At 47.2% G+C, this 26,528-nt stretch overlaps 1 protein-coding gene across 1 annotated transcript in view; it reads right to left on the reverse strand.

Annotated features, from left to right (window-relative positions):
• Nucleotides 1-26,528, reverse strand: part of LOC137308559 (disintegrin and metalloproteinase domain-containing protein 12-like) — a 402,109-nt gene that overhangs the window by 188,146 nt on the left and 187,435 nt on the right. Inside the window, exons 7-8 of the mRNA XM_067977213.1 lie at nt 7,332-7,498; nt 4,399-4,483 (exon numbers count right to left, since the gene is read on the reverse strand). Coding sequence (XP_067833314.1) covers nt 4,399-4,483; nt 7,332-7,498 — 252 coding nt within the window. The remainder of the gene's footprint in view (nt 1-4,398; nt 4,484-7,331; nt 7,499-26,528) is intronic.

Here is a 26,528-nt window from a genome sequence, read left to right on the forward strand (position 1 = left end):
TCGCTGGCAAGGCCAGCATTTATTGCCCATCCCTAACAGCTGGACCTCATTAAAATGCTGCTGACCAACATCCTGACCGTAGGCGGCAAGCAGTGGCATGTTGGGCCCAAGGTAAGTGTGGGGATGGGTGGGGGGGCAGTAGGGGGTTCTGGGGCTGTCAGCGGTTTGTGATCGGGGGAAGTCCGGACAGGAGACACTCCTGCTCCTCCTGGCTCCACAAAGGGAAGTTTTAAACTCAATTTACAGGGACTCTTCGCTGCTCCGACCAGGTTGTTGCTGCTGGCCCCCCGCTTCCTTCCGAGTCAACATGGAGTTGTGCCCTACTGGTGTAACAGGACCCCGATTCACGTAAATGTAAGAGGCTCCCACTTGACTCAGGTGTAAAAATGCCAGCCAAGTGGGAACTGGCCAGGTATTTCACCTGCTCCATTTTAACTGGATTTAAAATTCCCCCATAATCTGACCCTCTGTTTCTCACAGGGGGTCAGTTTCTCTGGGGTCTTCGCTCACTCCACAGCTGTAACTTCAGCGGAGCTTTAGCGGCTGACAGCTAGAGCAGGAGCAAGCTGGAGAGGATTCACCCCACGATCTCACTCACACTCGCTGACATTGAGTCTTGTTCACAGTCTCACTCACACTTGCCAATGTTCAGTCTTGTTCACAGTCTCACTCACACTCGTCAACGTTCAGTCTTGTTCACAGTCTCACTCACTCGCTGACATTCAGTCTTGTTCACAGTCTCACTCACACTCGTCGATGTTCAGTCTTGTTCACAGTCTCACTCACACTCGACGTTCAGTCTTATTCACAGTCTCACTCACACTCGTCGATGTTCAGTCTTGTTCACAGTCTCACTCACACTCGCTGACATTCAGTCTTGTTCACAGTCTCACTCACACTCGCTGACATTCAGTCTTGTTCACAGTCTCACTCACACTCGATGTTCAGTCTTGTTCACAGTCTCACTCACACTCGCTGACATTCAGTCTTGTTCACAGTCTCACTCACACTCGATGTTCAGTCTTGTTCACAGTCTCACTCACACTCGCTGACATTCAGTCTTGTTCACAGTCTCACTCACACTCGACGTTCAGTCTTATTCACAGTCTCACTCACACTCGTCGATGTTCAGTCTTGTTCACAGTCTCACTCACACTCGACGTTCAGTCTTATTCACAGTCTCACTCACTCGCCAACGTTCAGTCTTGTTCACAGTCTCACTCACACTCGCTGACATTCAGTCTTGTTCACAGTCTCACTCACACTCGTCAACGTTCAGTCTTGTTCACAGTCTCACTAACACTCGCTGACATTCAGTCTTGTTCACAGTCTCACTCACACTCGCCGACGTTCAGTCTTGTTCACAGTCTCACTCACACTCGCCGACGTTCAGTCTTGCTCACAGTCTCACTCATACTCGCTGACATTCAGTCTTGTTCACAGTCTCACTCACACTCGATGTTCAGTCTTGTTCACAGTCTCACTCACACTCGCTGACATTCAGTCTTGTTCACAGTCTCACTCACACTCGACGTTCAGTCTTATACACAGTCTCACTCACACTCGATGTTCAGTCTTGTTCACAGTCTCACTCACACTCGCTGACATTCAGTCTTGTTCACAGTCTCACTCACACTCGACGTTCAGTCTTATACACAGTCTCACTCACACTCGTTGATGTTCAGTCTTGTTCACAGTCTCACTCACACTCGTCGATGTTCAGTCTTGTTCACAGTCTCACTCACACTCGACGTTCAGTCTTATTCACAGTCTCACTCACACTCGTCGATGTTCAGTCTTGTTCACAGTCTCACTCACACTCGACGTTCAGTCTTATTCACAGTCTCACTCACACTCGTCGATGTTCAGTCTTGTTCACAGTCTCACTCACACTCGCTGACATTCAGTCTTGTTCACAGTCTCACTCACACTCGCTGACATTCAGTCTTGTTCACAGTCTCACTCACACTCGATGTTCAGTCTTGTTCACAGTCTCACTCACACTCGCTGACATTCAGTCTTGTTCACAGTCTCACTCACACTCGATGTTCAGTCTTGTTCACAGTCTCACTCACACTCGCTGACATTCAGTCTTGTTCACAGTCTCACTCACACTCGACGTTCAGTCTTATTCACAGTCTCACTCACACTCGTCGATGTTCAGTCTTGTTCACAGTCTCACTCACACTCGACGTTCAGTCTTATTCACAGTCTCACTCACACTCGTCGATGTTCAGTCTTGTTCACAGTCTCACTCACACTCGACGTTCAGTCTTATTCACAGTCTCACTCACACTCGTCGATGTTCAGTCTTGTTCACAGTCTCACTCACACTCGCTGACATTCAGTCTTGTTCACAGTCTCACTCACACTCGCTGACATTCAGTCTTGTTCACAGTCTCACTCACACTCGATGTTCAGTCTTGTTCACAGTCTCACTCACACTCGCTGACATTCAGTCTTGTTCACAGTCTCACTCACACTCGATGTTCAGTCTTGTTCACAGTCTCACTCACACTCGCTGACATTCAGTCTTGTTCACAGTCTCACTCACACTCGATGTTCAGTCTTGTTCACAGTCTCACTCACACTCGCTGACATTCAGTCTTGTTCACAGTCTCACTCACACTCGATGTTCAGTCTTATACACAGTCTCACTCACACTCGCTGACATTCAGTCTTGTTCACAGTCTCACTCACACTCGCTGACATTCAGTCTTGTTCACAGTCTCACTCACACTCGTCGATGTTCAGTCTTGTTCACAGTCTCACTCACACTCGCTGACATTCAGTCTTGTTCACAGTCTCACTCACACTCGCTGACATTCAGTCTTGTTCACAGTCTCACTCACACTCGTCGATATTCAGTCTTGTTCAGAGTCTCACTCACACTCGATGTTCAGTCTTGTTCACAGTCTCACTCACACTCGTCGATATTCAGTCTTGTTCAGAGTCTCACTCACACTCGATGTTCAGTCTTGTTCACAGTCTCACTCACACTCGTCGATATTCAGTCTTGTTCAGAGTCTCCCTCTTTTAGACTCGAGCCCTGATTTTAACTTTGGGCATGGGTGCAGCATGCAGGGGCCTGGGCGAGCGGGAAGAGACCAATAGAGCACCGGCATTTGAACTCCTGGACCTCATTACCATCTTCTAGGAAAGAAACTTGGCCGAACCTGCTGGGAATGGCGAGGAGGTCAGCGGGCCAGTGGGAATGGGATTTCGGTCGAGGGAATTGTAATAAGGTAAGTGGTGATGGAGGGGATAGGATCACAGTGGTGGGAGGGGGAGAGAAGCCTGGGGCAGGAGAAGCCCAAGGTTTTCCAGTGAGGCCCCAAGGAGCACTTCAAATTACATCATCGGACCCTGACATTTAAAATCTAAGAAGATGCTGTCTGCCCATGCCAGGCGATTCCTGCCGCCGCCGCAAACCTGGCAGTTAAAATGGTGGCGGTGCAAACGTGTCGGGATCACAGTGGGAAGCGCCCGGCCATTTCAACCAACTGCCTGCTCTGTTCCCGCAAGGTGGACAGGGTTACAATCAGGCCTTCCGTCCCACTCACACGTTCAGTCTCTCGCTCACCCACAGGTTGAGGAAATAGCGGTAGCAACGCACGTAGCGATGAAAATGTAAGTGGGTCGCAACAACGTCATTTGACCCCCATTTGCGTAAAGCAACGAGGCCCGCGCCTGTTTCAAGCAGGGACGCTGACTCCTGAACCAAGATCCGTCTGATAATCAGGGCGGGCGGGCCTACAGCCGTACATCAGCTCGACGGTTTCTCCATTTTCACCGCTATTGCTCCATTTACGGCTAAAAACGGGGCGAGAGTGAGATGAAAATCAGCCACTCGGTCTCCCTCGCTCTCTCGCTTGCACTCAGTCTCTCTCGTTGACACTACCAGGTTTGCCTTTCCTGGGCCTATAGGTGTGCAGTTTCTCAGCCACTGATGCCAATCGCCTGTGACAGAAAACATATGTAGAAGCTACCACATGGAAAGCCAGTGAGCAACTTCTCACACGTCATCTGAGCCCATGTAACCTGGTAACACTTCAATATTGTACATTTGGAATCTCTCCTAGAAGAGTACCTTTAGCTGAACTTATATCCAGATGAGCCAACCTGGCCTGATTCCCATACACAACATATATCGCACTCACCACCTTGAAGTTCAGTGAGTGAGGCCAACTTGCATTTAAACTGCAGCTGTGTTAAAACGCTGCATGAAATAATGACACAAACATCCTTATTTCCTTCAGAGTGGAGACATCCTCCCATCAAACTTACTGGTCAGTGTTAGCATTGAGATCATCAGTGGTCTGAGGCTCTGGCCATTTCACCTGAGCGAGGCCAGAGCCCAAGAGGAGTGGGGTAATAGAAGGAAGAATGGGTGCTCACCAAGTTTACTCCTCCAGACAGGTCCGGTGAACATATGGAGCCAAGTGGTGCCTTACCTGCAGTGCCACCTGTAAAAATGCCACCTCTGCAAAAAAGAAATCAATATTAATGAAGAAGAACATGTTAGAATCAAAGGATGACCGACTCAATCTCTCGTGGAGGGAATAAACAGGCAATTTTTATAAAGAACGCTGAACCACCTCCACTTTCTCTGCGTTAGGAGAGGGCAATACATACTGCTCTCATAGTGTCACTGGCACTCCCGTGGGGCTGGGGCTCATCACTTCCACCTCTGAGGCACCATGGAATTGGTACAGAGCCGGGCCATGGAGCTGCCTTGCAGCAAGAGTTGGGGGGGGGGGGTGGTCAGCCAATTGCGCACCAATTCTGGTGACCTGCTCATTCCCCTGTCCACAAAAGTTACACAGAGCTTCTTTGCATTAACAGTTCTTGTTACATCCTTCCCCACTCCCTTCATCCTGCATGAAAGAACATGGAAACCATTTGGACAACTTCGATAGCAATGATAAACTGACAATGCAGAATCAGAAGCTGCTGTAAAACCACACCACAGACTGAAGAGCCAAATGTGATAATGGTGATTCATTTAATGGCAAACACAATATTTGCCTTCAATTAATTTCCCACCCAACTGTCAATCCGTAGTGCCTTTCTAATAAGGTTTCCTAACTCTACTACTCCGAGGAGGTGCTCCCCCAGTGACCTCAGTAAAGCTGATGGAAGGGGCAGCTGCGCATGCTGGGACCCTGGAGATGCTCATCGCTGGTGACTCCTGGGTCCTCAGGCCTGTGAGGACCCAGCTACAGCCTGCTGCACCTCAACTGCTGTCAGGGCAATCTAGCCCAGCTGACTTCCTGGCACCATGGCGGGGATTGGCGAAGGAGCAGACGTGCTAACATCGTGGGAGAGGGAAACACGAACTGCTCTCATAGGGTCACTGGCACTCCCATAGGACTAGGGCTCATCACTTCCACTGCTCTGTGGGGAGTGCAGACTGCGACAGATAAGTGACTCCTTGAAAGCCCCCATCGACTCGGTCCATCAATCTGTCCCAGTTGGACACCTGTCTCTCCAATGTGGAGTCCAGAGTGTGTATGGCAGCCTTTTGAGCTTCCACCGGAGCTGCAAAGACTGGTAACATTGACTCCCTTTATCAAGGCCCGGATGCAGTGTCCCTGGAGATGGCCACACCCTTAGGGTCGACTGCAGACTACTGATGCCATGTGAGATGGCACCACACAGGCTGGAAGCGGACTCTTCCAAACTTTCAGGCATAGTGCTGGAACGCCTTGGCAAGCTTTTCCAATGCCTGGTATAACTGCTTGCAAGAAGCCAGCAGTTTTCTTTTCATGGCTGGGCCCCTGAAGTCCACATCTCTGTTCTCCTCAGCAGAGCTAGTAGAGAACCTCGCCCTCCAGCGAGCTGCCTCCTGGGCTGTCCCTGCCCACCAGTACCTGCTGTTACCCACCATGTGCAGACCCCTCTGGTTCACTATCTAACTATCTAAGGGTGTGAATGCTGGTTGTTCAAGTGGCAGTGTGTGAGAAGAGAATGTGATAGTGTGTGGTGTGAAGAGAGAAAAGGAAGAGGTGAGTGTGGTTGGATTGAGAAAGGGAGGTGATGCAGTTTGCCCCTGTGATTTCTGTTGAAGGATGTGATGGAGGGGAGGGGTGAGGAGTGTTGTGAGGTGCTGTTGAGAGGGGTGGAGGGGTGAAGAGCTGCGCTTACCCTTGAGGTCATTGAACCTCTTTCCATACTGAGCTCAGGTCATCATGGGGGTGGTGCTGGTGACAGTGACCCTATCAGTCACCTCTGTTCAGGCCTGTTTCGTCAATGCCTAGGGGAAGCTCTCGCAGATTCTGGGGAACAGCTGCTCCCTCCTTGCGCTCGCTTCCACCACCTGAAAAGTGTGTGGGCGATGGGGGGTTAGTTCTGCGACATATCTCTTTTGGCAAAGAGAATTCCAGAGTCGTGCAGTGAAAAATCCAAGCAAAGGATTCTTCCCCGTTTTATACAGTGGTGCCGGTAATTGTGCGGGAGGTGGTCGGGCTGCCTGATTTGCAATGGGAGAGATGTTTCAGGAACACGATGGGGCAGAAATTGCGTGCAAAATAATGGAGAGCTGAACAGTGCTCTCCGTTGTTAATAGTGAAATGGAGGAGCAAGTTCCGGCGTTTGCACATGCTCAGTGAAACACAGAAATCCAGAACTTGCTCCTCCTGGTTCGCCGGCTATACGACAGCTTCGAATTAAAAAGACATCGCACGCTGCAATCAGAGAAATCATTGAAAAAATGCAAACTCGCTTATCTGCCCAGCTGGAAAGTAACGAATTACATGACAAAACAGATACGCTTAAAAATACCAGGTCCAAACTAAGTTTTAACAACGCGCTTAGTCTTAATGACTGCCAAACAACTAAAAATTAACTTTTAAAAACGTGGAATCTCATTACTGCTTATTTTAATAGTTCTTGGTCATTTAAAAACTTTTCTTTTAAAAATTAAATTTTTTGTTTACTTGTCCCTTCTGTCTCTTTTATTTAATTCAGTTATTTATTACCCTCTCTTTTTTTCGCTGTCTATAACGGTTTTTACAAAGATGTTAATGTTGCACCTTTCTCATCCTGGTTTTAAGCCTGCAGAGACAGTGAATGCAGAGTGTCAAAAATGCTGCAATCTGATTGGTGGAGGAGAGAGATCAGTCCTCTCGCTCGAACTGACGCTGGGCTCTTCACCTATTCCCATTCGAGAAAGTGGTCGACAAAAAACCCTCGGTAAGTTGGTGGGTTAGTATAAATCTGCGGAGCGGTGAGGAATGTTGGTTCACTGCTCTGAGTGATTTCTGCCCCATTGTCTGTCTCCTGCCCCAGGGTTAATTTTGATTTGAGAGAATTGGGTGTCATGTACTCACAGGATGAGATGGGCGTTGTCATTGTATAGTCGCGGTAGAAGATTACTCTTCCTCCACTGGAGGAACCGCCTCAAGGTTCCCTGTGCATTCCTGTCCACTGTGATTTGATTTCGAGTCCACACCTCGACTCCAATCAGAGCGATGCGAATTTTAAATTGTCTGTAGTACTGCAGAAGGGAGAGGTGTTAGGAACTCAGGTGATTGTATTTACCTGAAACTGATGGGCCCAGAGAGATAGAATTATAGAATATTACAGCACAGAAGGAGGCCATTCAGCCCCTCGTGCCTGTGCCAGCTCGTTGAAAGAGCAGTCCCACACTGCAGCTTTTTCCCCATACCCCTGCAAATTAGGCCTCTTCAAGTACATGTCCAATTGCCCTTTGAAAGTTCCCATGGAATCTGCTTCCTCCACCCTTTCAGCAAGCACATTCCAGATCTTAACAACTCTCTGTATGAAAACATTTCTCCTCATTTCCCCTCTAGTTCTTTTGCCAATTATTTTAAATCTATGACCTCTGGTTACCGACCCACTTAACAGAGGAAACAGTTTCTCTCCATATGATCTGTCAGAACCCCTCATTGTTTTGAATACTTCTATTAGTCTCCCCTTAACCTTCTCTGCTCGAAGGAGAACAATCCCAGCTTCTCCAATCTCTCCACATAACCAAAGTCTCTCATCCCTGGTATCATTCTGGGAAACCACATCTGCACCCGCTCCAAAGCCTTGAAATCCTTCCTAAAGTGTGGTGCCCAGAATTGTACACAATACACTCCCGCTAAGGCCTAACCAGTGATTTGTAATGGTTTAGCATGACTTCCTTGTTTTCGTACTCAATGTCACTATTTACTAAGCCAAATATACCACACATTTTCTTAACCGCCTAATCAACTTGCCCTGCCAACTTCAAAGATTTATGAATATGCATCTCCAGGTCCCTCTGCTCTTGCACCCTCGCTCAAAATAGTACCATTTAGATTATTTAACCTATTATTAAGGAGGTACGAACAGGGCACTTAGAAAATCATAATATGATTAGGCAGAGTCAAAACGGTTGTATGAAAGGGAAATGGTATTTGACAAGTCTATTAGAATTTTTTGAGGGTATAACTAGCAGTGCAGATAAGGGGGAACCAGTGGATGTAGTATATTTGGATTTTCAAAAGTCATTCGATATGGTGGCAGACAAGAGGTTGTTACATGAGATTAGGGCTCATGGGATTGGGGGGAACATATTAGCATGGATCGAGGATTGGCTAACAGACGGAAAACAGAGAGTAGGAATAAACGGGTCATTTTCAGGTTGGCAGGCTGTAACTAGTGGGGTGCCGCAAAGATCAGTGCTTGGGCCTCAGCTATTTACAATCTATATTAATGACTTAGATGAAGGGACAGAGTTTGCTGACGATACAAAGCTAGGTGGGAAAGTAAGCTGTGAGGAGGACACAAAGAGTCTGCAAAGGAATATAGACAGGTTAAGTGAGTGGGTGAGAAGGTGGCAGATGGAGTATAATGTGGGGAAATGTGAGGTTATTCACTTTGGTCAGAAGAATAGAAAAACAGAATATTTTTTAAAAGGTGAGAGACTAAGAAAGTTAACATACAGGTACAATTAGGAAGGCAAATGATACGTTAGCCTTTATTCCAAAAGGGTTGGAGTATAAGAGTAAGGAGGTCTTGCTGCAATTACATAGGGCCCTGGTGAGACCACACCTGGAGTACTGTGTATGGTTTTGATCTCCTTATCTGAGGAAGGATATACATGCCTTAGAGGGGGTGCAACAAAGGTTCACTAGATTAATTCCTGGGATGAGAGGGTTGTCCAGTGAGGAGAGATTGAGCAGAATGGGCCGATACTCTCTGGAGTTCAGAAGAATGAGAGGTGATCTGATTGAAACATATAAACTTCTTAGAGGGCTTGACAGGGTAGGTGCTGAGAGGTTGTTTCCCCTGGCTGGAGAGTCTAGAACTAGAGATCATAGTCTCAGGATAAGGGGTCAGCCATTTAAGACAAAGATGAGGAAAATTTTCTTCACTCAGATGGTTGAGAATCTTTGGAATTCTCTAACCCAGAGGATTGTGGATGCTCAGTCATTGAATATATTCAAGACTGCGATCGATAGATTTTTGGACTCTCGGGGAATCGAGGGATTTGGGGATCGGAGGGGAAAGTGAAGTTGAGGTCGAAGATCAGCCGTGATCTTATTGAATGGCGGAGCAGGCTCGAGGGGCCGTAGGGCCTACTCTTGCTCCTATTACTTATGTGCTTATACTGCCTCTCCATATTGTTCCTCCCAAAATGCATCACTTCACACTTAACCGCATTAAATTGCATCGACCATCTGCCTGCCCATTTCACCAGTCTGTCTATGTCCTACTGAAGTTTATTCATTCATGGGATGTGGACGTCATTGGCAATGCCAGCATTTATTGCCCATTCCTAATTACCCTTGAGAAGGTGGTGATGAGCCGCCTTCTTGAATCGCTGCAGTCCGTGTGGTGAAGGTTCTCCCACAGTGCTGTTAGGTAGGGAGTTCCAGGATTTTGACCCAGCAATGATGAAGGAACGGCGATATATTTCCAAGTCGGGATGGTGTGTGACTTGGAGGGGAACGTGCAAGTGGTGTTGTTCCCATGTGCCTGCTGCCCTTGCCCTTCTAGGTGGTAGAGGTCGCAGGTTTGGGAGGTGCTGTCGAAGAAGCCTTGGCGAGTTGCTGCAGTGCATCCTGTGGATGGTACACACTGCAGCCACAGTGAGCCGGTGGTGAAGGGAGTGAATGTTTAGGGTGCTGGATGGGTCGCCAATCAAGCGGGCTGATTTGTCCTGGATGGTGTCGAGCTGCTTGAGTGTTGTTGGAGCTGCACTCATCCAGGCAAGTGGAGAGTATTCCATCACACTCCTGACTTGTGCCTTGTAGATGGTGGAAAGGCTTTGGGGAGTCAGGAGGTGAGTCACTCACCGCAGAATACCCAGCCTCTGACCTGCTCTTGTAGCCACAGTATTTATGTGGTTGGTCCAGTTAAGTTTCTGGTCAATGGTGACCCCTAGGATGTTGATGGTGGGGGATTCGGCGATGGTAATGCCATTGAATGTCAAGGGGAGGTGGTTGGATTCTCTTTTGTTGGAGATGGTCATTGCCTGGCACTTGTCTGGCGTGAATGTTACCTGCCACTTGGCAGCCCAAGTCTGGATGTTGTCCAGGTCTTGCTACATGTGGGCACGGACTACTTCATTATCTGAGGGGTTGCTAATGGAACTGAACACTGTACAATCATCAGCGAACATCCCCATTTCTGACCTTATGATGGAGGGAAAGTCATTGATGAAGCAGCTGAAGATGGTTGGGCCGAGGACACTGCCCTGAGGAACTCCTGCAGCAATGTCCTAGGGCTGAGATGATTGGCCTCCAGCAACCACTACCATCTTTCTTTATGCTAAGTATGACTCCAGCCAATGCAGAGTTTTCCCCCTGATTCCCATTGACTTCAATTTTACTTGGGCTCCTTGGTGCCACACTCGGTCAAATGCTGCCTTGATGTCAAGGGCAGTCATTCTCACCTCACCTCTGGAATTCAGCTCTTTTATCCATGTTTGGACCAAGGCTGTAATGAGGTCTGGAGCCGAGTGGTCCTGGCGGAACCCAAACTGAGCATCGGTGAGCAGGTTATTGGTGAGTAAGTGCCGCTTGATAGCACTGTCGACGACACCTTCCATCACTTTGCTGATGATTGAGAGTAGACTGATGCGGCAGTAATTGGCCGGATTGGATTTGTCCTGCTTTTTGTGGACAGGACATACCTGGGCAATTTTCTACTTTGTCGGGTAGATGCCAGTGTTGTAGCTGTACTGGAACAGCTTGGCTGGAGGCGCAGCTAGTTCTGGAGCACAAGTCTTCAGCACGACAGCTGGGATGTTGTCGGGGCCCATAGCCTTTGCTGTATCCAGTGCACTCAGCTGTTTCTTGATATCACGTGGAGTGAATCAAATTGGCTGAAGACTGGCTTCGGTGATGGTGGGGATATCGGGAGGAGGCTGAGATGGATCATCCACTTGGCACTTTTGGCTGAAGATGGTTGCAAACGCTTCAGCCTTGTCTTTTGCACTCACGTGCTGGACTCCGCCATCATTGAGGATGGGGATGTTTACAGAGCCTCCTCCTCCCGTTAGTTCTTTAATTGTCCACCACCATTCACGACTGGATGTGGCAGGACTGCAGAGCTTTGATCTGATCCAGTGGTTGTGGAATCGCTTAGCTCTGTCTATAGCATGTTGATTCCGCTCGGTAGCACCACTACTGACCGAGCTGGCCGAGTCCTGAAGGACATAGCTTCCAGACTGGGCCTGCGGCAGGTGGTGAGCAAACCAACATGAGGGAAAAACCCACTTGACCTCGTCTTCACCAATCTACCAGTCACAGGTGCATCTGTCCATGACAGTATTGGTAGGAGTGATCACCTCACAGTCCTCGTGGAGATGAAGTCCCGTCTTCGCACTGAGGATACCATCCAATGTGTTGTGTGGCACTACCACCGTGCTAAATGGGATAGATTCAGAACAGATCTAGCAGCTCAAAACTGGGCATCCATGAGGCGCTGTGGGCCGTCAGCAGCAGCAGAATTGTATTCCACCACAATCTGTAACCTCATGGCCCGGCATATTCCTCACTCAACCATTACCAACAAGCCAGGAGATCAACCCTGGTTCAATGAGGAGTGTAGAAGAGTATGTCAGGAGCAGCACCAGGCTTCCCTAAAAATGAGGTGCCAAACTAGTGAAGCTACAACACAGGGGTACATGCATGCTAAACAGCGGAAGCTACCGAGCCACTCTTGGTGATGGACATTGAAGTCCCCCACCCAGAGTACATTCTGTGCCCTTGCTACCCTCAGTGCTTCCTCCAAGTGGTGCTCAACGTGGAGGAGGACTGGTACATCAGCTGAGGGAGGGCGGTAGGTGGTAATCAGCAGGAGGTTTCCTTGCCCATGTTTGACCTGATGCCATGAGATCTGGAGTCAATGTTAAGAACTCCCAGGGCCACTCCCTCCTGACTGTATATCACTGTACTGCCACATCTGGTGGATCTGTCCTGCTGTTGGGACAGGACATACCCAGGGATGGTGATGGAAGAGTCTGGGACATTGGCTGAAAGGTATGATTCTTTGAGTATGGCGATGTCAGGCTGTTGCTTGACCAGTCTGTGGGACAAGTCCCCAGATGTTAGTGAGGAGGACTTTGCAGGGTCGACTGGGCTTGGTTTGCCTTTGTCATGTCTGGTATCTAGTGGTCCGATGCCGGGTGGTCTGTCCAGTTTTATTTTTATTGTGACTTTCTGTAGCAAGATTGTACAACTGAGTGTCTTGCTAGGCCGTTTCAGAGGGCGATTAAAAATCAACCACATTGCTGTGGGCCTGGAGTCACATATAGGCCAGACCAGTAGGGACGGCAGTCTGCGACTATCCTGCTCACATAAGAACATAAGAAATAGGAGCAGGAGTAGGCCAATCGGCCCTTCGAGCCTGCTCCGCCATTTAATAAGATCATGGCTGATCTAATCCTAACCTCAAATCTAAATTCATGTTCAATTTCCTGCCCGCTCCCTGTAACCCCTAATTCCCTTTACTTCTAGGAAATTGTCTATTTCTGTTTTAAATTTATTTAATGTTGTAGCTTCCACAGCTTCCTGGGGCAGCAAATTCCACAGACCTACCACCCTCTGAGTGAAGAAGTTTCTCCTCATCTCAGTTTTGAAGGAGCAGCCCCTTATTCTAAGATTATGCCCCCTAGTTCTAGTTTCATCTATCCTTGTGAACATCCTTACCGCATCCACCCGATCAAGCCCCTTCACAATCTTATATGTTTCAATAAGATCGCCTCTCATTCTTCTGAACTCCAATGAGTAGAGACCCAATCTACTCAACCTCTCCTCATATGTCCAACCCCTCATCCCCGGGATTAACCGAGTGAACCTTCTTTGTACTGCCTCGAGAGCAAGTATGTCTTTTCTTAAGTATGGAGACCAAAACTGTATGCAGTATTCCAGGTGCGGTCTCACCAATACCTTATATAACTGCAGCAATACCTCCCTGTTTTTATATTCTATCCCCCTAGCAATAAAAGCCAACATTCCGTTGGCCTTCTTGATCAGCTGCTGCACCTGCATACTAACTTTTTGATTTTCTTGCACTCGGACCCCCAGATCCCTTTATACTGCAGTACTTTCCAGTTTCTTGCCATTAAGATAATAACTTGCTCTCTGATTTTTCCTGCCAAAGTGCATAACCTCACATTTTCCAATAATGTATTGCATCTGCCAAATCTCCGCCCACTCACCCAGCCTGTCTATATCCCCCTGTAGGCGTTTTATGTCCTCCTCACTCTCTACTTTCCCTCCCATCTTTGTATCATCTGCAAATTTTGATATGTTACACTCGGTCCCCTCCTCCAAATCGTTAATATAGATTGTAAAGAGTTGGGGACCCAGCACCGACCCCTGCGGAACACCACTGGCTACTGGTTGCCAGTCCAAGAATGAACCGTTTATCCCAACTCTCTGCTTCCTGTTAGATAACCAATCCTCCACCCATGCCAGAATATTACCCCCAATCCAGTGATTCTTTATCTTGAGCAATAATCTTTTATGTGGCACCTTGTCGAATGCCTTCTGGAAGTCTAAATACACTACGTCCACTGGTTCCCCTTTATCCACCCTGTACGTTATGTCCTCAAAGAACTCAAGCAAATTTGTCAGACATGACTTCCCCTTCGTAAAGCCATGCTGACTTTGTCCTCTTAAATTATGTTTCTCCAAATGTTCCGCTATTGTCTGCTTAATAATAGACTCCAAAATTTTACCCACCACAGATGTTAGGCTAACTGGTCAATAATTTCCAGCCTTCTGCCTACTACCCTTTTTAAATAAGGGTGTTACATCAGCAGTTTTCCAATCTGCCATTGCTGACCATTGCTGAGTCCAGAGAATTTTGGAAAATTATTACCAAAGCATCCACAATCCCCACTGCCACTTCCCTCAAGACCCTAGGATGTAAGCCATCAGGTCCAGGGGATTTATCCGCCTTGAGTCCCATTAATTTACTGAGTACCAATTCCTTGGTGATTTTAATCGTATTTAGCTTCTCCCCCCCAGAGCCCCCTGTTTGTCCAGTGTTGGGATATTCTTAGTGTCCTCTACCGTAAAGACTGAAACAAAATATTTGTTCAGCATTTTTGCCATCTCCATGTTTCCCACCATTAATTTCCCGGTCTCATCCTCTAAGGGACCTACGTTTGCCTTCGCCACCCTTTTTCTTTTTATATAACTGTAGAAACTCTTGCTATCTGTTTTTATATTTTTTGCTAATTTATTTTCATAATCTATCTTCCCTTTCTTAATCAATCCTTTCATTACTTTTTGCTGTCTTTTGAAGACTTCCCAATCTTCTATCCTCCCACTAAGTTTGGCTACCTTATATGTCCTTGTTTTTAGTCGGATACTATCCTTAATTTCTTTACTTAGCCATGGATGGCTGTCATTTCTTTTACACCCTTTTTTCCTCAGTGGAATATATATTTTTTGAAAGTTGTAAAATAACTCCTTAAATGAACACCACTGCTCATGTACCATCTTACCCTTTAATCTATTTTCCCAGTCCACTTCAATCAATTCCGCTCTCATACCATCATAGTCTCCTTTATTCAAGCTCAGTACGCTTGTTTGAGAACCAACCTTCTCACCCTCTAATTGGATATGGAATGTAACCATGTTATGGTCACTCATTCCAAGGGGATCCTTAACTAGGACATTATTAATTAATCCTGGCTCATTACACAGGACCAGGTCCAAGGTTGCTTGCCCCTTGTCGGATCAGTTACATACTGCTCAAGAAATCCATCCCTAATACACTCAATAAACTCTTCCTCAAGGCTGCCCTGCCCAATTTGATTTGTCCAGTTAATGATAGTTAAAATCCCCCATAATTATAGCTGTTCCCTTATTACATGCCCCGACTATTTCCTGATTAATACTTCTTCCAGCAGAGTTGCAACTATTAGGAGGCCCATATACTCAGCCCACTAGTCTTTTTCTTCCCCTTATTATTCCTTATCTCTACCCAAACTGTTTCATTATCCTGATCCTTTGTCCCAATATCATTTATCTGTATTACAGTGATTCCTTCCTTTATTAACATAGCCACCCCACCTCCCCTTCCTTCCTGCCTGTCCTTCCTGATTGTTAAATACCCTGGCATATTTAATTCCCAGTCGTTGTCACCCTGCAGCCATGTTTTGGTAATGGCCACAAGATCATACCCATACGTCGTTATTTGTGCTGTTAACTCGTCCACTATTTACTACGTTGCCAAATTTAGTATCATCCGCAAACTTCGAAACCTATACCCAGGTCCAGGTCATTTATATATAACAAGAAAAGCAATGGTCCTCATATCAATTCCTTGGGAGACCCCACTCCATACTTCTGGCCACTGGCACCACTCCCATATCTGAGGAGGATTAAATGATTGTGGTCAGAGCTTCTGCTGTCTCCACCCTTGCTTCCCTCAGCAACTTAGGACGCATCCCATCTGGATGACTTGTTAACATTGAGTGATGCCAACCTATTTGCACCTCCTTTCTATCTATTTTTATCCTATCCAATATCTCTACTCCCTCCTCTGCTGCGACAATAACTTCATCCTCTTCTTTTGTGAAGACAGATGCAAAGTACTCATTCGGTACCTCAGTCATGCTCTCTGCCTCCACAAGAAGATTTCCTTTTTTGTCCCTAATCGGCCCCACCAACCTTTAACTATCCTTTTACTTCTTATATGTTTATAAAAAAAATTTGGGGTTCCCTTTTATATTACCCGGTAATCTTTTCTCATACTCTCTCTTTGCCCTTCTATCCTTTTTCAATTTCTCCTTGCACTCTCTGTATTCTGCCTGGTTTTCTACTGTATTCTGTACCTGACATTTGTCATAAACCTCCTTTTTCTGTTTTATTTTAACCTCTATTTCCTTTGTCGTCCAGGGACCTCTAATTTTGGATGCCGCATCTTTCCTCGTTTTGAGAATATTCTTGGTTTCCACCCGAACTATCTCCGCCTTGAAGCCCTGCCTGATGGAAGAGTAAATTTAACGAAACTGTGCATTTAAATCCAGAACAAGAGTAGGAAAGGACATGTTGTGTGTGCCACGATTGATTCTGTGGTACAGTGCCCCCAGTCTGGAATCCACCAGCAGTAAGGGGGTAAGTGTTACAGCACAAATTAATGCCAGCTTACATTTTTAACTCACTTTGTGATAAAATAAAGTTCCAGCATCTGACAACGGTACGAGCAGGAGACAGCACAGTGGGAGAGGGAGTCAGAACTTAGCGGGAGAGAGAGCAAGAGCACAGGAGAAGAGGGAGACAGCAGAACAGATAGACAGAGCACAGCGGGAGAGGGAGACAGAGCACAGCGGGAGAGGGAGACAGAGCACAGCGGGAGAGGGAGACAGAGCACAGCGGGAGAGGGAGACAGAGCACAGCGGGAGAGGGAGACAGAGCACAGCGGGAGAGGGAGACAGAGCACAGCGGGAGAGGGAGACAGAGCACAGCGGGAGAGGGAGACAGAGCACAGCGGGAGAGGGAGACAGAACACAGCGGGAGAGGGAGACAGAGCACAGCGGGAGAGGGAGACAGAGCACAGCGGGAGAGGGAGACAGAGCACAGCGGGCGAGGGAGACAGAGCACAGCGACAGAAGTAGAGGGAGACAGCACAGAGGGAGAGAGAGCACAGTGGAAGAGGGACAGAGAGCACAGTGGAAGAGGGACAGAGAGCACAGCGGAAGAGAGAGAGAGCACAGCCACAGAAGTAGAGGGAAACAGAGCATAGCAGGAGAAGGAGATGGAGCACAGCAGGAGAGGGTGACAGAGCACAGTGGGAGAGGGAGAGAGAGCACAGTGAGAGAGTGACAACATAAGAACATAAGAAATAGGAGGAGAAGTAGGTCATCTGGCCCCTTGAGCCTGCTCCGCCATTCAACAAGATCATGGCTGATCTTCTACCTCAATGCCATTTTCCTGCAACATCCCCATATCCCTTGATGCCTTTAATATCTAGACACCTATCGATGTCTGTTTTGAATGTACTCAATGACTGAGCCTCCACAGCCCTCTGGGGTGGAGAATTCCAAAGATTCACAGCCCTCTGAGTGAAGAAATTCCTCCTCATCTCATTCCTAAATGGCCGACCTCTTATTCTGAGATTGTGACCCCTGGTTCTCCCCAGACAGGGGAAACATCCTCCCTGCATCTACCCTGTCGAACCCTGTAAGAATTTTGTATGTTTCAATGAGATCACCTCTCATTCTTCTAAACTCTAGAGAATACAGGCCTAGTCTACTCAATCTCTCCTCGTACGACAATCCCGCCATCCCAGGAATCAGTCTGGTGAACCTTCATTGCACTCCGTCTATGGCAAGTATATCCTTTCTTAGGTAAGGAGACCAAAACTGCACACAATACTCCAGGTGTGGTCTCACCAAGGCCCTATATAATTGTACTCAAATCTTCTTGAAATTAAGGCTAACATACCATTTTGCCTTGCTAATTGCTTGCTGCACCTGCATGTTAGCTTTCAGTGACTCATGTACAAGGATATCCAGGTCCCTTTGAACATCAACATTTCCCAATCTCTCACCATTTAAAAAATACTCTGGTGGGAAAAACAGAAATGCAAAGTGGATGACATCACATTTTCCCACATTATATTCCATCTGCCATGTTCTTGCTCACTCACTTAGCCTGTCTATATCCGCTTGAAGCCTCTTTGCATCCTCCTCACAACTCACATTCCCACCTAGTTTTGTTTCATCAGCAAACTTGGAAATATTACATTTGGTCTCTCATCCAAATCATTGATATATATTGTGAATAGCTGGGGCCCAAGCACCGATCCCTGCGGTGCCCCACTAGTCACAGTCTGCCAACCTGAGAGAGACCCGTTTATTCCTACTCTCTGTTCTCTGTCCGTTAACCAATTCTCAATCCATGTCAATATATTACTCCCAATTCCATGTGCTCTAACTTTGTTCACCAACTTCCTGTGTGGGACTTTATTGAGAGCCTTCTGAAAATCCAAATACACCACATCTACTGGTTCTCCCTTATCTCTTCTACTGGTTACATCCTCAAAGAACTCCAACAGGTTTGTCAAACATGACTTCCCTTTCATAAATCCATGTTGACTCTGCCAAATCCTATTATTATTTTTGAAGTGTCCTGGAATCACATCCTTTATAATAGATTCTAGCATTTTCCCTACGACTGATGTCAGGCGAACAGGTCTGTAGTTCCCTGTTTTCTCTCTCCCTCCTTTCTTAAATAGTGGGGATACATTTGCTCCCTTCCAATCTGCAGGAACCATTCCAGAATCTATAGAATTTCGAAAGATGACGACCAATGCATCCACTATCTCTTTGGCCACCTTTTTCAAAACCCTCTGATGTAGATAATCAGGTAGCATAGTGGTTATGTTATTGGACTAATAATCCAGAGGCCTCAACTAATAATCAGGAATTATGAATTTAAATCCCGCCATGGCAGCTGGGGAATTTAAATTCAATTTATTAAATAAAAAACCTGGAATTAAAATACCAGTATCAGGAATGGTGACGATGAAACTACCAAATTGTCGTGAAAACCCATCTGGTTCACTAATCTCCTTTAGGTGAAGGAAACCTGCCGCCCTTACCCGGTCTGGCCTTTATGTGACTCCAGACCCACAGCAAAGTGGTTGATTCTTAATCACCCTCTGAAATGGCCGAGCAAGCCACAACAGTTGTACAATCTCGCTAAAAAAAGTCATAATAAGAATAAAACCGGATGGACCACTCAGCACTGGACAACGACAAAGGCAACCCAAGCCCAGTCGACCCTGCAATATCCTCCTCACTAACATCTGGGGACTTGTGCCACAATTGGGAGAGCTGTCCCACAGACTAGTCAAACAACAGACTGACATAGCCATACTCACAGAATCATACCTTTTAGCCAACGTCCCAGACTCTTCCATCACCATCCCTGGTTATGTCCTGTCCCACCGGCAGGACAGACCCACCAGAGGTGGCGGTACAGTGATATACAGTCAGGAGGGAGTGGCCCTGGGAGTCCTCAACATTAACTCCGGACCCCATGAAATCTCATGGCATCAGGTCAAACATAGGCAAGGAAACTTCCTGCTGATTACCACCTACCGCCCTCCCTCAGCTGATGAATCAGTCCTCCTCCATGTTGAACACCACTTGGAGGAAGCACTGAGGGTAGCAAGGGCACAGAATGTACTCTGGGTGGGGGACTTCAATGTCCATCACCAAGAGTGGCTCGGTAGCATCACTACTGACCGAGCTGCCTGACTGGGCCTGCGGCAGGTTGTGAGCGAACCAACATGAGGGAAAAACTTACTTGACCTCGTCCTCACCAATCCACCTGTCGCAAATGCATCTGTCCATGACAGTATTGGTAGGAGTGACCACCGCACAGTCCTCGTGGAGACGAAGTCCCGTCTTCGCACTGAGGATACCATCCAACGTGTTGTGTGGCACTACCACCGTGCTAAAGCGGATAGATTCAGAACAGATCTAGCAGCTCAAAACTGGGCATCCATGAGACGCAGTGAGCCATCAGTATGCCAGGAGCAGCAGCTAAAAATGAGGTGCCAACCTGGTGAAGCTACAACTCAGGACTATGTGCATGCTAAACAGCAGAAGCAACATGCTATAGACATAGCTAAGCTATTCCACAACCAACGGATCAGATCAAAGCTCTGCAGTCCTGCCGCATCCAGTCGTGAATGGTGGTGGACAATTGAACAACTAACGGGAGGAGGAGGCTCTGCAAACATCCCCATCCTCAATGATTATGTGGAGATGCCGGTGATGGACTGGGGTTGACAAATGTAAGGAATCTTTCAACACCAGGTTATAGTCCAACAGTTTCATTTGAAAATCACAAGCTTTCGGAGGCTTTCTCCTTCGTCAGGTGAAGTCTTCCGAAAGCTTGTGATTTTCAAATAAAACTGTTGGACTATAATCCTCAATGATGGCAGAGTCCAGCAAAAGACAAGGCTGAAGCGTTTGCAACCATCTTCAGCCAGAAGTGCCGAGTGGATGATCCATCTTGGCCGCCTCCCAATATCCCCACCATCACAGAAGCCAGTCTTCAGCCAATTCGATTCACTCCACTTGATACTCCGGCGCACAGTGGCTGCAGTGTGCACTATCCACAGGATGCACTGCAGCAACTCACCAAGGCTTCTTCGACAGCACCTCCCAAACCCGCGACCTCTACCACCTAGAAGGACAAGAGCAGCAGGCACATGGGAACAACACCACCTGCACGTTCCCCTCCAAGTCACACACCATCCCGACTTGGAAATATATCGGCCGTTCCTTCATTGTCGCTGGGTCAAAATCCTGGAACTCTCTCCCTAACAGCACTGTGGGAGAACCTTCACCACACGGACTGCAGCGGTTCAAGAAGGCGGCTCACCACCACCTTCTCAAGGGCAATTAGGGATGGGCAATAAATGCTGGCCTCGCCAGCGACGCCCACATCCCATGAACACATTTTTTAAAAAGTCCTTGGGATTTATCAACTTTCAGTCCCATTAATTTCCTCGTACTATTTTTTTACTAATACTAATTTCCTTCAGTTCCTCATTCTCGCCAGACCTTTGGTGTCTTCTTCCGTGAGGACAGAGACAAAGTATTTGTTTAATTTCTCTGCCATTTCCTTATTCCCCATTATAAATTCTCCCATCTCTGTCTGTAAGAGACCCACATTTGCCTTCGCCAGTCTTTTCCTTTCTACATACCTATAGAAGCTTTTACAGTCTGTTTTTATGTTTCTCGCTGGTTTACTCTCATATTCTATTTTCCATTTCTTCATCAATTTCTTGGTTCCTTTGCTGAATTGCTTTTTCTGGTAACTTTATTTGCCTCTTCCTTTGATTTAATCCTATCTTTAATTTCTCTTGTTAGCCACGGTTGGACCACTTTTGCTGTTGACTTTTTGTGCCTTAAAGGAATATATATTTGTTGCAAGTTATTTATTAATTCTTTAAATGCTAGCCATTGTCTGTCTACCGTCATACCTTTTAATGTCGGTCCCCGATCAACCACAGCCAACTTGCGCCTCATACCTTCGTAGTTTCCTTTGTTTAGATTTAAGACCCTAGTTTCGGATTGAACTACATCACTTTCAAACTTAATGAAGAATTCTATCATATTATGGTCACTCTTCCCCAAGGGCTCCTTTACAACAAGATTATTAATTAACCCTTTCTCATTGCACAATACTAGATCTAAAATAGCCTGTTCCCTAGTTGGTTCCTCACATACTGATCTAGAAAACCATCTCATATACATTCCAGGAATTCGCCCTCCACAGTATTAGTGCTAATTTGCTTTGCCCAATCTATACGTAGATTAAAGTCCCCCATGATTACTGTATTACCCTTGTTACATGCACTTCTAATTTCCTGCTTTATACCGTGCCCTATATTACCACTACTGTTTGGTGGCCAATAAGCAACTCCCACCAATATTTTCTGCCCCTTGCTGTTTCTTAGCTCCACCCAAACTGATTCTACATCTTGATCTTCTGAGCCAAGATCCTAGAATCATAGAATCATAGAAGTTTACAACATGGAAACAGGCCCTTCGGCCCAACATGTCCATGTCGCCCAGTTTATACCACTAAGCTAGTCCCAATTGCCTGCACTTGGCCCATATCCCTCCATACCCATCTTACCCATGTAACTGTCCAAATGCTTTCTAAAAGACAAAATTTTACCCGCCTCTACTACTGCCTCTGGCAGCTCGTTCCAGACACTCACCACCCTTTGAGTGAAAAAATTGCCCCTCTGGACCCTTTTGTGTCTCTCCCCTCTCACCTTAAATCTATGTCCCCTCGTTATAGACTCCCCTACCTTTGGGAAAAGATTTTGACTATCTACCTTATCTATGCCCCTCATTATTTTATAGACTTCTATAAGATCACCCCTAAACCTCCTACTCTCCAGGGAAAAAAGTCTCAGTCTATCCAACCTCTCCCTATAAGTCAAACCATCAAATCCCGGTAGCATCCTAGTCAATCTTTTCTGCACTCTTTCTAGTTTAATAATATCCTTTCTATAATAGGGTGACCAGAACTGTACACAGTATTCCAAGTGTGGCCTTACTAATGTCTTGTACAACTTCAACAAGACATCCCAACTCCTGTATTCAATGTTCTGACCAATGAAACCAAGCATGCCGAATGCCTTCTTCACCACCCTATCCACCTGTGACTCCACTTTCAAGGAGCTATGAGCCTGTACTCCCAGATCTCTTTGTTCTATAACTCTCCCCAATGCCCTACCATTAACGGAGTAGGTCCTGGCCCGATTCGATCTACCAAAATGCATCACCTCACATTTATCTAAATTAAACTCCATCTGCCATTCATCGGCCCACTGGCCCAATTTATCAAGATCCCGTTGCAATCCTAGATAACCTTCTTCACTGTCCACAATGCCACCAATCTTGGTGTCATCTGCAAACTTACTAACCATGCCTCCTAAATTCTCATCCAAATCATTAATATAAATAACAAATAACAGCGGACCCAGCACCGATCCCTGAGGCACACCGCTGGACACAGGCCTCCAGTTTGAAAAACAACCCTCTACAACCACCCTCTGTCTTCTTTCTCACTATTGAACTGATTTCATCCTTTATTAACAGCGCTACCCCACCTCCTTTTCCTTTTTGCCTGTCCTTTCTAAATGTCGAATATCCTTGAATATTCAGTTCCCAGCCTTGGTCACCCTGCAGCCACGTCTCTGTAATGGTAATTAGACCATACCCATTTAGTGCTATTTGTGCTGTCAATTTATCTACCTTGTTGTGAATGCTGCGGGAGACAGAGCACAGCGGCTGCGGGAGAGAGAGAGAGCACCGGGGGAGCGGGTGAGAGAGAGAGCACAGCGGCTGCGGGAGAGAGAGAGAGCACAGCGGCTGCGGGAGAGAGAAAGAGCACCGGGGGAGCGGGTGAGAGAGAGAGCACAGCGGCTGCGGGAGAGAGAGAGAGCACAGCGGCTGCGGGAGAGAGAGAGAGCACAGCGGCTGCGGGAGAGAGAGAGAGCACAGCGGCTGCGGGAGAGAGAGAGAGCACAGCGGCTGCGGGAGAGAGAGAGAGCACCGGGGGAGCGGGTGAGAGAGAGAGCACAGCGGCTGCGGGAGAGAGAGAGAGCACAGCGGCTGCGGGAGAGAGAGAGAGCACCGGGGGAGCGGGTGAGAGAGAGAGCACAGCGGCTGCGGGAGAGAGAGAGAGCACCGGGGGAGCGGGTGAGAGAGAGAGCACAGCGGCTGCGGGAGAGAGAGAGAGCACAGCGGCTGCGGGAGAGAGAGAGAGCACCGGGGGAGCGGGTGAGAGAGAGAGCACAGCGGCTGCGGGAGAGAGAGAGAGCACAGCGGCTGCGGGAGAGAGAAAGAGCACCGGGGGAGCGGGTGAGAGAGAGAGCACAGCGGCTGTGGGAGAGAGAGAGAGCACAGCGGCTGCGGGAGAGAGAGAGAGAGCACAGCGGCTGCGGGAGAGAGAGAGAGCACAGCGGCTGCGGGAGAGAGAGAGCACAGCGGCTGCGGGAGAGAGAGAGAGCACAGCGGCTGCGGGAGAGAGAGAGAGCACCGCGGGGGAGGGTGAGAGAGCACCGCGGGAGAGAGAGCAAAGCAGGAGAGCGAGAGAACAGCATAAGACCGAGAGAGAGCACAGCAGAAGAGAAAGAGAGAGCTCAGCCACAGTAGGAGGGAGACAGAGCATAGTAGAAGAGGAAGACAGAGCACAGAGGGTGGGGGTGACAGAGCCCAGAGGGAGAGGGAGACGGATCACAACGGGAAAGGGAGAGGGAGGCAGAGCACTGCAGAGAGGGAGACAGAGAACAGAGGGAGTGTGAGAGAGAGCACTGCGTATACAGCATATTAAATAGGGCTTTAAACCAATAAGGCGGGGAGGGTTCAGGAAACGGTAACTTTAGGTCTAAAAAGATAACTCAAGGCTGTAGAGCAGAGTAGTGATTTAGGTAAAAACAAGCAGAGTATGTCAGGAAGGGACTGAGAGTAATAGGGCATTAGTGACGAATGTCACATTAGGGAAAAAAACTGATAAGTATATGAATGCACAAAGATTTCATGTACGAGGACACCCAGATCCCTCTGTACCGCAGCATTTTGTAGTATTTCTCCATTCAAATAATATTTTGCTGTTTTATTTTTTCTCCCAAAGTGGATGACTTCACATTTTCCCACATTATATTCCATCTGCCAAATTTTTGCCCATTCGCTTAATCTGTCAATATCCCTTTGCAGACACTTTGTGTCCTCATCACAACTTGCTTTTCCACCTATCTTTGTATCATCAGCAAGTTTGGCCACATTCTAAATTGGGGAAAGGCCAATTTTGATGGTATTAGACAGGAACTTTCAGAAGTTGATTGGGAGAGTCTGTTGGCAGGCAAAGGGACGTCTGGTAAGTGGGAGGCTTTCAAAAGTGTGTTAACCAGGGTTCAGGGTAAGCACATTCCTTATAAAGTGAAGGGCAAGGCTGGTAGAAGTAGGGAACCTTGGATGACTCGGGAGATTGAGGCCCTAGTCAAAAAGAAGAAGGAGGCATATGACATGCATAGGCAGCTGGGATCAAGTGGATCCCTTGAAGAGTATAGAGATTGCCGGAGTAGAGTTAAGAGAGAAATCAGGAGGGCAAAAAGGGGATATGAGATTGCTTTGGCAGATCAGGCAAAGGTGAATCCAAAGAGCTTCTACAAATACATAAAGGGCAAAAGGGTAACTAGGGAGAGAGTAGGGCCTCTTAAGGATCAACAAGGTCATCTATGTGCGGAACCACAAGAGATGGGTGAGATCCTGAATGAATATTTCACATCGGTATTTACGGTTGAGAAAGGCATGGATGTTAGGGAACTTGGGGAAATAAATAGTGATGTCTTGAGGAGTGTACATATTACAGAGAGGGAGGTGCTGGAAGTCTTAACGCGCATCAAGGTAGATAAATCTCCGGGACCTGATGAAATGTATCCCAGGACGTTATGGGAGGTTAGGGAGGAAATTGCGGGTCCCCTAGCAGAGATATTTGAATCATCCACCGCTACAGGTGAGGTGCCTGAAGATTGGAGGGTAGCAAATGTTGTGCCTTTGTTTAATAAGGGCGGCAGGGAAAAGCCTGGGAACTACAGACCAGTGAGCCTGACATCTGTAGTGGGTAAGTTGTTAGAGGGTGTTCTGAGGGACAGAATCTACAGGCATTTGGAGAGGCAGGGACTAATTAGGAACAGTCAGCATGGTTTTGTGAGAGGAAAATCATGTCTCACGAATTTGATTGAGTTTTTTGAAGGGGTAACCAAGAAGATAGATGAGGGCTGTGCAGTAGACGTGGTCTACATGGACTTCAGCAAAGCATTTGACAAGGTACCGCATGGTAGGTTGTTACATAAGGTTAAATCTCATGGGATCCAAGGTGAGGTAGCCAATTGGATACAAAATTGGCTTGACGACAGAAGACAGAGGGTGGTTGTCGAGGGTTGTTTTTCAAACTGGATGCCTGTGTCCAGCGGTGTGCCTCAGGGATCGGTGCTGGGTCCGCTGTTATTTGTTATTTATATTAATGATTTGGATGAGAATTTAGGAGGCATGGTTAGTAAGTTTGCAGATGACACCAAGATTGGTGGCATTGTGGACAGTGAAGAAGGTCATCTAGGATTGCAACGGGATCTTGATAAATTGGGCCAGTGGGCCGATGAATGGCATATGGAGTTTAATTTAGATAAATGTGAGGTGATGCATTTTGGTAGATCGAATCGGGCCAGGACCTACTCCGTTAATGGTAGGGCGTTGGGGAGAGTTATAGAACAAAGAGATCTGGGAGTACAGATTCATAGCTCCTTGAAAGTGGAGTCACAGGTGGATAGGGTGGTGAAGAAGGCATTCAGCATGCTTGGTTTCATTGGTCAGAACATTGAATGCAGGAGTTGGGATGTCTTGTTGAAGTTGTACAGGGCATTGGTGAGGCCACACTTGGAGTACTGTGTACAGTTCTGGTCACCCTATTATAGAAAGGATATTATTAAACTAGAAAGAGTGCAGAAAAGATTTACTAGGATGCTACCGG

The sequence above is a fragment of the Heptranchias perlo genome, chromosome 1 (genome assembly GCF_035084215.1).
Source record: "Heptranchias perlo isolate sHepPer1 chromosome 1, sHepPer1.hap1, whole genome shotgun sequence".
Taxonomy (NCBI): domain Eukaryota; kingdom Metazoa; phylum Chordata; class Chondrichthyes; order Hexanchiformes; family Hexanchidae; genus Heptranchias; species Heptranchias perlo.